Source organism: Cnephaeus nilssonii (assembly GCF_951640355.1).
Source record: "Cnephaeus nilssonii genome assembly, chromosome: 1".
Lineage (NCBI taxonomy): Eukaryota > Metazoa > Chordata > Mammalia > Chiroptera > Vespertilionidae > Cnephaeus > Cnephaeus nilssonii.
This window is the reverse complement of record NC_137072.1, coordinates 2,119,676-2,132,173: the sequence shown is the minus strand read 5'-3', so window position 1 is coordinate 2,132,173 and position 12,498 is coordinate 2,119,676. Positions and strand designations below refer to the sequence as shown.

The 12,498-nt window shown below is 48.2% G+C and overlaps 1 protein-coding gene across 1 annotated transcript in view; it reads right to left on the bottom strand.

The window, feature by feature from the left end:
* Positions 1–1,945: 1,945 nt before the first annotated feature.
* HEXA (hexosaminidase subunit alpha) overlaps positions 1,946–12,498 on the bottom strand; it is a 29,915-nt gene continuing 19,362 nt past the window's right edge. The window contains exons 3-14 of the mRNA XM_079789420.1: positions 11,846–11,911; positions 10,310–10,356; positions 9,484–9,594; positions 8,464–8,565; positions 7,846–7,978; positions 7,074–7,254; positions 6,034–6,120; positions 5,709–5,781; positions 4,811–4,994; positions 4,547–4,637; positions 3,819–3,923; positions 1,946–2,189 (exon numbers count right to left, since the gene is read on the bottom strand). Of these exons, the coding sequence (XP_079645546.1) occupies positions 2,126–2,189; positions 3,819–3,923; positions 4,547–4,637; positions 4,811–4,994; positions 5,709–5,781; positions 6,034–6,120; positions 7,074–7,254; positions 7,846–7,978; positions 8,464–8,565; positions 9,484–9,594; positions 10,310–10,356; positions 11,846–11,911 (1,244 nt within the window). The 3' untranslated portion in view covers positions 1,946–2,125. The remainder of the gene's footprint in view (positions 2,190–3,818; positions 3,924–4,546; positions 4,638–4,810; positions 4,995–5,708; positions 5,782–6,033; positions 6,121–7,073; positions 7,255–7,845; positions 7,979–8,463; positions 8,566–9,483; positions 9,595–10,309; positions 10,357–11,845; positions 11,912–12,498) is intronic.

The window sequence follows — 12,498 nt, the reverse complement described above, 5'->3', positions numbered from 1 at the left end:
ACTGAACCACACTGGCTGGGTCCAATTCCTACTTTTGTAGTGGGGGAAAAAAGGAAAATGTATGTGATACACAATTGTCATGGCCTGTATTGATTAATTTTGCAAATTAAATTGACAAAACTATAAAAATCTAAATTTTAGAGTGCTAATGTTGTCAACAGACATGTATGTCTACATTTATATAAATTTAGTCTATAACCATATAATTTCTTTTGACCCTTTCCTAGTACATTTGACTTTCATCACCCCCTTGCTGCCCCATCTCTAGTGTTGTGGAGCACCTGTGCCCTAGTCCTTTGCTCCCCATACATGTGCTAATCCACTGAGATGTACCTGAAAATACTAGATTCCAAGAAGGGGTGGGTACCTGGCACATGGCCTCAACTTCTACCAAGGAGAGGGGGCCTGGATGTGTTCCCAGCCTCCATGCACTCTTTTACTTGTATTCCCACTAGGCCTGCTTTGCATCCTTAGGAGATTCACAGGAAAGAGAGGGGCAGACTCTTTGTGCCACAAGATGACTGGAACCAGCAAATAAGTCTGGGCATTTCTCCATCCCTGGTGGTGCCCAGAGAACACAGGCAGGTTGGGCAGGGTGGGGCACTAAATCCACAGCCCACGTGGAAGGAGCTGAGGTGGGGAAGCATTGGGAGCAACTGGGTGGTTGCTGTGGTCAGCAGTTCGAGGTCTGATGATCTGATAAATGCCCTCATGTTCATTGGGCCCAACAGCACATCCCACCACTGAAGGTCTTGACTGAAGCACCCCACAGGATTCTTGGGTAATGGACATAAGGGGGGTCCCTGGTGGGTGCACGTGGTGTTCCTCTAGGCCAGAGCCCTAGGCATGGCTCCTCTGGGCTGTGTGAAAACCCCACCCCCAAAAGGGTTCTGCAGGTAAAAGGTGCCTACCCAGTCCTTACAGAAATAGTACAAGAAGGCAGGGCTGGTGTACTCCAACCAGGTCCCCAAAGAAAAATGATTGAGGGACTGAAGGATGCTATTTAAGGACCAAATCTTACTCAGATCCCTTCTCAGTCCTGTCTTCCCCAAGCTTCTGAGTCCACCAGACTGGGAACTTTCTGAAAGAAATGCCTGGGAACCTCTCAGGACCAGGACCAGGTGAAAGAATGTCAGTAATGGTCAAAGAAATCCTTATCTAAAACTGTTGCTGTGCACTATTGCCCCTACCTCTGGGCGGCACTGTCACCTCTGAACATGAACCCCTCCAGGGGACAGACTGGGTCCACCATGAGCCACTTCCTCCTACAGAAAACTGGTCACTGTTCAAAGACCTTCTTCCAGAGTAATATGCCCACCTCCTGGACCCCCGAGGCTTTCTTCTCCTGGTCTCAGCTGTGCCATAAATTCTCTAAACGATGTAGTTGGGCCGAAAATGAGTGGGAGGATGGAAGTCGTTGGCTTTGGGGGCCTCTTGGGACCAAGTCCTTCATATTCAATACCTACCACAGTGCCAAGACCATATGTGTTCTATAACATTTAAATAATGGTTGCATAAAATTGAAGTAACAAGAAACTCAAAGCAGAAGAAAAGCTTTAGGAGAGAAGTATGTGAGCATGCATGGAACAGGGCTATTCTGTGGCCAGGTTGGGTCTGGAGCCCTCACTACTGCCAGAATTTCTTTGAACCCCTATATGTCTTTATATACAGAAGCCTTGGAGGTCTAAGTGACCTCCCCACTTGGAGGGAAGTATCTAGAGGATGGGGGTATGTATCTGGACTACGTGTGAGCGTGGAGAGGCAGGACAGCACAAATGCTATGGGTTTCATTCTCAGTCTTCAGCTTACAAGATCCCTCCAGGGGCAGATACTGAGCCCAACCTGGCTGGGCCCTACTGAGTCCCACCACTCAGGAGCAGACTCCAGTCCTGGCAGCTCCCCTCCCCCAGGGCCACTCACATTTTTTTACACAGATAATCCATGGTCATGGTTGAAAAATGTCACCATCGCTCTTTATTGAAAGCCAGCACAGCACCAGACCTGTTCTCTCCAGCCAGTGGCACGTGGGCAAGGGGCTCCGACCCCCGTCCAGGAAACAGTGGGAGCCTGGCCCCGCCATCACTCTTCTAGGGCCAGCACCCTCCTCAGTGCCTGGGTTGCTCGCTCAGGTTTGTTCAAACTCCTGTTCACAGTAGCCTACACTGAGGGGCTGGGCCTGAACACCTCGTCTGCAAGAGGACATGTAGAAACAGGATGAGATGAGCCATTCAGAAGGGGATCAGTCTTAGGCCACAGCAACACCTCACCACAATAAAGTATTCCTTTCCCACATTTCAGTGTGTCACAAACTGTCACTGTCTACCAGTATTACTTGGATTCTCACCTCCAGAGATTCTCACTTCGGGTGGGGCCAAGTGCTGGCAAGAATCTGCATTCTGAACAGGTGCTCCAGATGATTCTGATACAGGGACACCCGGGAACTTTGGGGAGCACCTCCATATTTCTTTTAAAATTTATTTTATTATTTTCCAAATAATTAAAGACCATTTTATTACTCTGTGAAGATTAATAGTCCTAGTCAAATATTTCATTTTCAACAATAATCCGTTCCATCTGTAGAATCTAAAATGTATACATGCTTTTGCTATAATAACGATGTGAACTAATGCGCACTCTGCCGTGGTCTATAAGATACTATTGATTTTCAAAGGGATGTGAATTAATATTAATTTGGTAGCAAAGTTTTGTTAGATACTGAGCTTTTTTTTATTAAAAATTTTAATGTTGACATAATTGCAGGTGTCCCCATTCCTCCCCCTTTGCCCACCTCCACCCACCCTTAAGTCCGCCTCCCTTGGCCTTTGGGGAATGCCTATTTCTTTTTAAATTTATTTTATTTAAAATTTTTTATTTATTAATTGATTTTAGAGAGAAAAGAAGAGAGAGAGAGAAAGAGAGAAACACTGACTTGTTGTTCTACTTATTTATGTATTCATAGGTTGATTCTTATATGTGCCCTGACCAGGGATTGAACCCACAACCTTGGTGTACCGGGACGACGCTCTAACCAACTGAACTACCTGGCCAGGGCAGCGCCTCCCTATTTCTGACCTGTCTGTCTTGGTACCCCAGTCCTTAATACTCAGTTCCTTTAGAAAAAAAGTAGATGCCTGACGGGTATGCAGTATTCCTGGCCCACTGAGTCCCCCTTTAAGGGTTCTAAAATACTGTGAATGTGGTGGAGGTAGGGGACTGAGATGCTACCCAATCTATACAGGCATGAAAATCTGTCCTTCGTTCTCAGCCTCACCTCTAGGCATGACTCCTTCATTATCCAAGTAAGCGATGTGCTTAGAGACGGTCGGGAACTAGCTCAGTCACCCAGTGAATTACAGACAGTTGAGACGCTTGGCTCTCAGCCTGGGGCTCTGCTCTGCACTAGGCTGAATCCCTTAGGTCCTCAACCCCTCGTCAATAAATCGATCAGGGAAGTAACCATCTTATATAGTCTTATCCCCAAGAGGGGCAAAGGGGTCACGAGAGCCCAGTAAAGCATAGCTTAGTCTCTAAAGTTGGCCTGGTTCAAATCCTGATTCTAAGTGACTTTGGGCAAGTTCCTTAACCTCTCTGTGCCTCAGATGCCTATCTCTAAAATGAGGATAAAGCTATGTCTGCTATATGGAGTTGTGGTGAAGACTCAACAAAATAATGCCTGTAAAAGGTTAAGCACAGTGTTTACCACCAGTTAGCCTCTACCAGTGTAAGTGTTAGCGATTATTGTGTTCTTTTCCTGTCAGTAAGGGGTCCCAACCCCCTGACCCGCTCCCCTCCTTGGGAAGGCCCTATAGCCTGCTTACCTCAGCAGCTCACAGCGGAAGTGTGCCAAACGTTTAAAGGCAAAGTCCGGGTCAGTCACCACCTTGTTGCTCCACAGCCTTTCAGCAACAGCCCCTGCTCTGGGCCTGGAGGAAAGAGGATATGCACCAGGTTTCCCGGGATTCCCTGCAAGGAGGTGGGACACCCACAGGCTATTGCCTCTTGTTTAGCCTCCGGGCCAAGGGATGTGACCAACACCTATTCAGAGCGACAACCTGGCTGAAGGGCTCCCAGGGACCTCAAGGTTCAGCTCTATCTTCATTAAATGTGGTAAGTGATCCCACTCTTCTCTCCCACAGACCGGAGAACCAGAGCAAGTCTTAAAGGCATCATGTTACTGACAGTATCGGCAGTGGCAGGTGTTGTGAGAATATCAATTCCACACCCTCCCGGCGTGGTGAGGCCGCTGAGGCAGTCTAGGAAAGTCTTGCCATAGGAATCATGGACTCCCGTGCTGGATCCTGAGCAAATCATCTGTGCTCACCAGGCCTCAGTATCTCTTTCTGTCCTACATACCTAACTGGTGTTGGAGAAGCACAGGTGGAAGTCAGGTGAGAGGTGGGTATTACTACAAACAGAAGGATCACTGCAATGCCCCTCTCAGGCCTGAAAGAAGGATACTAGTCTGGGGGTGGCTAGACAGGATTGAGTCTGTACAGGAGACCCTATACCCACAACCCCAACTTCCATGTCCTCAGAAAACCCTTACCAGAGCCTGGGGACCAGGTTTGTGCTGTCCACATACTCTCCCCACATACAGGCCTCTCCACCAATCACCAGAGCCTTCTGCTCGGGACCACCTATGGGAAAACAAGCAACAACAGGTAACTCTAAGGTTCCCCTTCAACCACCTTCTCCTCAGATAGGTTGTTCCATCTCCTAACCTCAAATACCCAGCCCAGACCCTTCTGCCTTCCACCCTATGCCCAAGCCCAGCCTCCTTTGGTCAGTAAGGAGAGCACCCTGCTTTCACCTTCAAATGACAGGGGATCCACCCTGTAAAAGTCCTCCCAGTCAGGGCCATAACTTATGCGGTTCAGGTACCAGGGGGCAGAAAGCAGAGCGCGGAAGCCGGCTTCGGTGATCAGTGCCAGCTCCTTCAAATAGCTTACTGGTACTTCTTCTCGCCATACCTGGATGATTGTGTCTGGCCGAACCTGTCACAAAGGTCAAAGGGTGGTAATGGCATGAAGCTGAGGAGATTCCTGGGCCACACTGTTATACAGGCAACAGGCCAAGGGGTGTGTACTCCCTCTGCTTTCCAGCAGCAAAGTACTTCTCTGTGGCTCTGAACCACTGAGCTCCTAGCCCAGTGCAGAGGTCAAGGATTCCACAGGCCATCGGAGAGCTCCCTGTTGCTTCGTCCCCCTGTCTGAGATAGTAATACTGGCTGTGAGCTAAGGGAGGCAAGCAGTGAGGCCCAGCAGAATCATTGGAAGCTACCATGTCCGAGTCTCTAGATATTTCTGAGGATGCGACAAGGTTCCTGGGGAGCCCTGGCATGTGGAAGGAAGCTGGGATCTCATTGATGAACAATGAAGGAGAGGGAAACCCTGCTTTTGCAGACCTGTAAGACCTTAGTCTATGACTCGGGAAGAAAAACCTAACCCATTAAGCCAGTCTTGGGAATCCAAGTTACCTAGCAGCAGAAATAACTCTTGATCAATCTGTAGTGAGGGAAGCTACAGAGAGGCTCCAAAACCCACACCCAGATCTCTGCAACCTTTCTAGAGGGGAAAGAGGAGATGGCTCCTAGTATTCTGAACATTAGAGCCTACTCCAAATCAGGAGGACCAGGCTACGCAGGGAAGGGCTGGGAGACCAGAGGGAGGCACTGAAGGTGGTTCATTCTCCCCCTGCCCCTGGCTCACCTTTACTTTATTATCAAACACCTCCTGCCACACCACGTAGCCCTTGCCATAGGCAGAGACGATGTCGAGCAGCCTGAAGAGTAAAGAAAGTGTCTGCTCAGCTCAGAGAGGCTCTAGGCTATTGGTGCCAGTGATCTGGGGGTTGAGCCTGGCTAGGGGCCCATTCCTGATTAAACAGTGTCTTCCCCACTTTGGAAAGGACCACGCTAAGACAAGAGACTCTTTTCAGGGGCTCAGTGAGTTTGTCAAGAAAGGACCTCGCCCTGGTATGGTCTCCCATATGAGGTGACCCAAGGGATCCTGCCCGCCCTCCTTCCTTCCTCACGTCTGGATGTAGAAGGACTCCAGCTGTTTGAAGTCATTACCAAAGCCTTTCTTCTTCATAAAGGCCTGGACATCTGGGTTGGACTTCCTAAATCCCAAGAGAAAATGAAGATTAATTCTTTCACCATCCTAAAAGCCTTCCAAAGCCTGGGGACTAGTCACCTGGCTTCCCACAACTTCCTTTACACCTGAAATAATAATTAACGGAGGATCTCAGAGACCCCAAATATGGAAGGTATTGCTGAACAAAGCTGTATGAAGGGGCCATTGATATAGGCTGAGCCTGGGCCTGAACAGCTTTAAGTTCCAACTCTCTAAGAGAACACATACTGATCTCTCTGGACGGTGGCATGGAGCTCTGAGGTCTTGACCTGGGGCTCTGGCTTCCCTCTCCAACCCCCACCCTGGGCATGTTTTGTTTTTCTCTTATTCTTTATTCTCTATTCCAGTTGGATACAAGTGTTGTTGCCACTCCCTTGCCCCACAATGTCTTTTTTTTGCTCACATTTTCTCCTGGAAAGTTTTTCTCCTCTTCCATGTCTTGGAAAAAACCAAACCGCTTCCCCAGATCCAGCTCTAGTGCCCACTCCTCAGAGAAGCCCTTCAACCTCTTCTGAGCTAAGTAGATCTGAGGATTTGGAACTTACAACTTAACACTGTCATCTATTAGTCTCAAATTCATCCGTGTCTTGCCTCTTCAACCAGACTATTTTAAGCCTTCAAAGGCATAAATTATTTTCCCCTATCCTGGATTTTAACAAAACAATTCTGGGCCTAGAGCTGGTTTTCCCATAAATATCTCAAGGATATGGCAAGAGGAAGGGGGAGTTTCACATTCACAGCCTTGCCAAAACCAGGCAGGGCCGCTCCGTAGCTGGAGAGGGGAAAGGCCCAAGACCTGAGCCATCCAGACTGAGAAAGAATGCTGTCTCAGAGGTCAGTCCCTGAGCAGCACCTGGGACAGGTAGCCTGGCAGGGCTTCATCTCTAAACTGAGCAAGTAATTCATCAGGCTGAGAGGGGAATAGCAAAGGGCTCATACCAGCAGGCGAAATCAACCTCATCTCCTCCAAGGTGAAGATAAAAATCCGGGAAGACAGAGCTGACCTCCAAGAAGAATGTCTTCATGAACTCATAGGTACTGTTGAGAATGGGATTCACTGGTCCAAAGGTACCAGAGGGCTGAGACCCAGAGTAGCAAGGAGTCAATAATCCAGAGACACCTAAGCCAGTGGAGAACCCCACACAAGTATCACAAATACATAGACCCCCTTGCCCAGCCATATATATAAGGAATTAAGTCACACTAAGTATCATAAACATTATACTCACACAGGTAGAAACACCCAGGGACTCAAAGACACTGGTAATCATGAGTGTTTAGTCACAATCAAAGAAATACATCTATATCCACAATCACAGACAGATAGAGGGTGGCAGGTAGTCAAACTGTCAGCACACACTCTTGCCTTGACACACTGCTTCCAGCAGGGGTCACCCTCGCTCCCAACGGCAGCTCTCAAACTGCCTTTAGGAAAAGCAGAGAGCCAATTCAGCCAAATTGGCAAAATCTTTCCTCCCACTCTAGGGCATGACCACCCACAAGGGATTCATTAAGACAAGGACACCTGAGAAGAATTTGCCCATATTTTAACATTAAGAAGTGGTCTCCTTCGCCCAAAGTAAGTTCTGCCTATCTAATTCCCAGGTGGCAGAGGTTGACAGAAAACGTTCTTCTAGGAGAAGGTATGGCGCTAATGCCCTAAAGCCCCAAGGAGGGGAGGACTTCCTCCAACCCCTGACGTTATTCTTACCTCGTCCCCAGGAAAGAGTGTGGCCAGGAGTGTCAAATTCTGCCAATACACGGATCCCCCGAAGCCGTGCATATTCAATCACCTCCTTCACATCCTGTGCTGTGTAGATGTGGGTGGCAGGGTTATAGGACCCCTGAAAGCACAAGACATCCTTAAGGATCTTATTTCCTGAAGGCTTATATATTAGTGGATACTAACAATGCCTCCAGGACTCCCTGGATATCAGAAAATCTACCCATAGCCCTTTGGTATCAGGGACTATCTTTATAGAACTTATTCATAAATTCCCACAAGTTATCACATATATAGTTTTATTTGTGTACCACAACACCAGTGGAGTGAACAAGGTAGGTATTATGCCCAGCTGACAGAATATAAACAAACAAACAAAAAAAAAATGAGACCAGAAGAGATTGTCTCCTGAAGGTTACAGAGCAAATTAATGGCACAGCTTGGACTCGAACTCAGGTCTCCTGATTTCAAATCCAGTGCCCTTCCCATGTCAGTGTGTCCCTAAAACTGGCTGGGTAGGAGGAGAGCTAGTGTCCTTGCCATCAGCTCCACAGCTAGGTTCAAACATCATCCCATAAACTTGGTCAGGGTGAAATCAACACATACCTTTCTGGTGAGCTCTGGAAAAGCGAAGCTCTCGTATGGGAAGGAAGAGTCGTCGACCAGATGCCAGTGGAACACATTGAATTTATTGTATGCCATGGCATCCTGCAAGTTAGAGCATGCACTGTGAACTCACCACAGATGTTCCAGACTCAGCCTCTAGCCTGGGAAGCTGGGCAGACTTCCAGGCTGCTCCACATACCCTCAGCCAGCCCCAGCGTCCGGTTAAGTGTTAACAGGATCTATCAAACCTTCCCATCAGGGAGTGCCTGACATGGAGGGGAGACACGGCATATTTCTTCTTTCCCCAGGGCACAACCAAAGACGGCTGACAGAATCAGAGCCTCCTCTTTTTGAGGTAAGTTGTTGCCACACTGCGAGGAGGGTTGTAGCTATGTGTCCCCTGGAGTCTTCTAAAAGCTCCCAAATACCCCAAAGACTAACACTTCCTCCTGCCATTTGTTCTAGGTAATAAAAAACAAACAAGCAAGTAAATAAACAAATTGCTCCCAAACTGACTAGTATTTATCCAAATTGTGCGGTCTATTGTGAATTTAGTAGCCCCATAACCCATAAATCTCAGAAGCCAAGACTGATGGATGCCTCCACTCCTATGATTCCACCAGAGGAGCGAAGGAAAAGGCAGGCACCTGAGTTGGATCAGAACTGTCAGATAAGACTGCCCATCAAACTCAAGACAGTGAGAACCGTCCCCGGGAAGGCTTTGGCACATCGCCTTCCTACGACCTTGTCCTAACTAAACTAAAGTCGGCTCAGCTGGTCAAAGCAGCCAATCCCATAACACCGTCTGCATCCCAGAAGACAGGCTGGACACTGGTCCACAGTAACCAGGGGGGTAAATTTAAATCACCCTTGTTATGTTTTTGAGTTTTAGAGCACACCAGCCTTCACATTTTTCCTAGGAGCCCATAAAATTACTTATACTCTCCAACTCTTGAGGAATATGGCACCTGGGCTATCCCCTGACCCATCACCACAAAGAAGGCCTTAAGGCCTGGGTACCAGAGTGTCCAGGATGCTCTGCAGTGGGAGATAGTGTCGAGATGTGTCCAACAACAAGCCCCGGTGCGGGAAGCGAGGAAAGTCCTCAATCTCCGTCTTGTTAATAAAGAACTGTGTGGACCAAACAGTAAACATGTCAGGGTTCAAAGGGAACTCACTATGAGGGTGGGGTGGGGTGGGGTGGGGGATGAGGAAAAGTCTCCCAAGATCTCTGAAAAGCCACCCTGTGACCATGCTGCAGGGTAAGTGTCTCCCCAAATGTCCCACACCTCTACCCCAATGACAATAAGCAGGAACCTGACCAGAGGGCAACTGTCCCAGGCTAGTTAAATACAGTTGTCCCACAACCTCAGCCTCCAGAGCAGGGGTCCTCAAACTTTCTAAACAGGGGCCAGTTCACTGTCCCTCAGACCGTTGGAGGGCCGGACTATACTTTAAAAAAACTATGAACAAATTCCTATGCACACTGCACATATCTTATTTTGAAGTAAAAAAACAAAACGGCAAAAACACCCGCATGTGGCCCGCGGACCGTAGTTTGAGGACGCCTGCTATAGAGTCTACATTTTCACTGTTAATACGCTGTTTTCTTCAGAGCGATGTGTAAGTCTCAAGTCATTACTAAATAATAACTCAGGGGAACTAAATTACAGTGACTCCAAACAGGCCAAATCTACCAAACCAGTTTCCACGCTGTACACTCTTGCTGAGGCCATTTCAAGCCTTCAGGACTTTGTCTTAAAGCAAAATAAGATTTCCAGGACTATGGACATTGGTAGCAAACCCAAGTTTTAAAAGGAGCCCTTTTTTGAGGGCCCACACTTACTGTGCCCTCAGGAGATCTCCAAACAAGCTGGCTAAACGTCTCCAGACCTACAGGAAGTAGAGGCAAAATAAAGACTCCAGGAGGTGGGAAAAGATGGATCCATGTGGGAGGTGCCCCATGTGGCAGGGGATGACATCGGGGCATAAAGTTAAAGTGGGTGTAATGGAGGCTTGATGATTCTCAACACTACGAAAGGGGGATATTAGGATGCCAGTATCAATTTTTACTCTATTTTATTTTGGAAGGTGGCTGTATAAGGGGTTTTAGTGCCCCTTCTAGAAACACATTAAGCCTAAAAACCTACCTCCCTCCTACCCATATTTCCAAAGGTGTGAACTCACAAGAATAATAAAAAGATGTGTGCTTGTAAGGACAGATGCAGGGACAGTCGGCCTGCAAGAGCTTAAGGCTTTCTAAAGATAATACTCAGAAGAGCTAAGGGAGCTGAGAAAAGAACACCCAGTTTGCTGCCCCTTCACATCTCCTAGACGGAATTGTGAAAATATGATCATAAGATTGATTTCCACATCTGGACCTACAAAAAATCATCCCCCTTTCCTCCTCAGGGATTGAGAAGAGACCCAGCTAAATGGGTCTGAGGTGTAGCAGGCAGCAGCCACCCCAGTCCACAGGACACAGACTCCTAGATTTTGGCTAGGCCCAAGGGCAGGCAAGTTGAGTCCAGAGCATTGTATATTCTCAACAGCTGGAGGCCCCACGAAGGAATCCCAGTCTCCAGTTTTCAGAATGAGAGAATCCATGGTCACTCAGCACCTAATTTGAGGCAGACCCTAGGATACTGTTTGGCTTTTCTCCACTCTGACTCTGACGCCCAGCGCTCTGGAGTCACAGATTCCCCCTGTCTGACCGAAGTAATCATTAGCACGTGCACAAAAGGTACAAGAGGGCAGAACGGGAGTTGGCATGCTGTTTCTCCAAAACATAGGAGAGGGGAGAGGGGAGGCAAAGGAATAAAGACAAACCCAACCCAGGTTTGGAATTCTCGGAGAATGTCCCTCATCCTTTACGAGCAGGTGTTTTAACAAAAGTGGAGGTATTTGGCTAAGTCTGTATCTAGGGACCAAATTCCTTTTCAGTAAACCAAGAGGAGGGGCTTTTTTTACATTTATTTCTTTGATGTAGTTTCCTTTTTATAAAGCCTGGCCAGCTGAGTGTCTTCAATGAGAGCTGGACAGGCAGTGTTTGTGGCAGTCGCCCCTCTCCTCAGCTCCCTATCCCCCCTGGCACCCTGAACAGCAGCCTGCAGGGTCTCCCACTGTTTCCCCAGAGCACCCGCTCAGCGGAGCTGCTGCCACTCACAGGTAACACCTGTCACCTTCCCGGGAAAGCTGCAAGAACACTCTGGGGGCTGGGGAGGGGGGGAGAGAATATTCTACTTGCCCTCTACAAAGAAAGCTTCTGAAAATGCCAGTATGCGGGTAGTCACTGGGTCCCCAGTCCTGTCCTCCCACCCCACCAATGCCAACTGTCCCACATCACCGCTGGTCTCTCCCAGCCTCAGCTCCACCTTGTTACCTCGAAGAGCTCCCCAGACGGTCTCAGACAGAAGGAAACACTGCTCATTGTTTATGGTCAGGGTGTCTGGAATGACAGAAATGACCCAACGTGGTTAAAGATTTCTACTCTCAGATTACATACCACATGTTCTGTATTAAAAGACAACAGCAAGATCACTTTCTTTTTCTTTCAAAGAGGAGACATCCCCAGAGCAGGGCAATCGCAAGGCGGCCAGGCCTGAGGCCAGAGTGGAAGGGTGGTTACTTGGGGCTCTGCAGGCCCTAGGAGACGACACATGACGCGGGTCAGGCTACAGCAGAGTCCTCTACAAGCCACCACCTGCTTGTGGGCCAGTTTCTCCCCCCAAAAACATGAACTCCTGCCATCCTTTAGCTGGAAGTATGAAGTCTCCTGCTGGCAAAGGAACAGTGATGCTGGGGAAGGAACAGTGATGTTCGGACGGTGAGTGCAGGTTCTGATGTTCACAAAGACTTTGTAACCACCCTCCTTTCTCCAAGCTTCAGCAACCTCATCCAAGAATGTGAGGAAGAAGCCAAGACTTGAATTTCACTTTGGAGACTGGGAAGTGCCCAAATGCTGCCGATCAGGAAAGACAGGCAATTACAGGACTCGACCTCATCTCAATTCAAATGACCCAAGTCCTCCTCTTC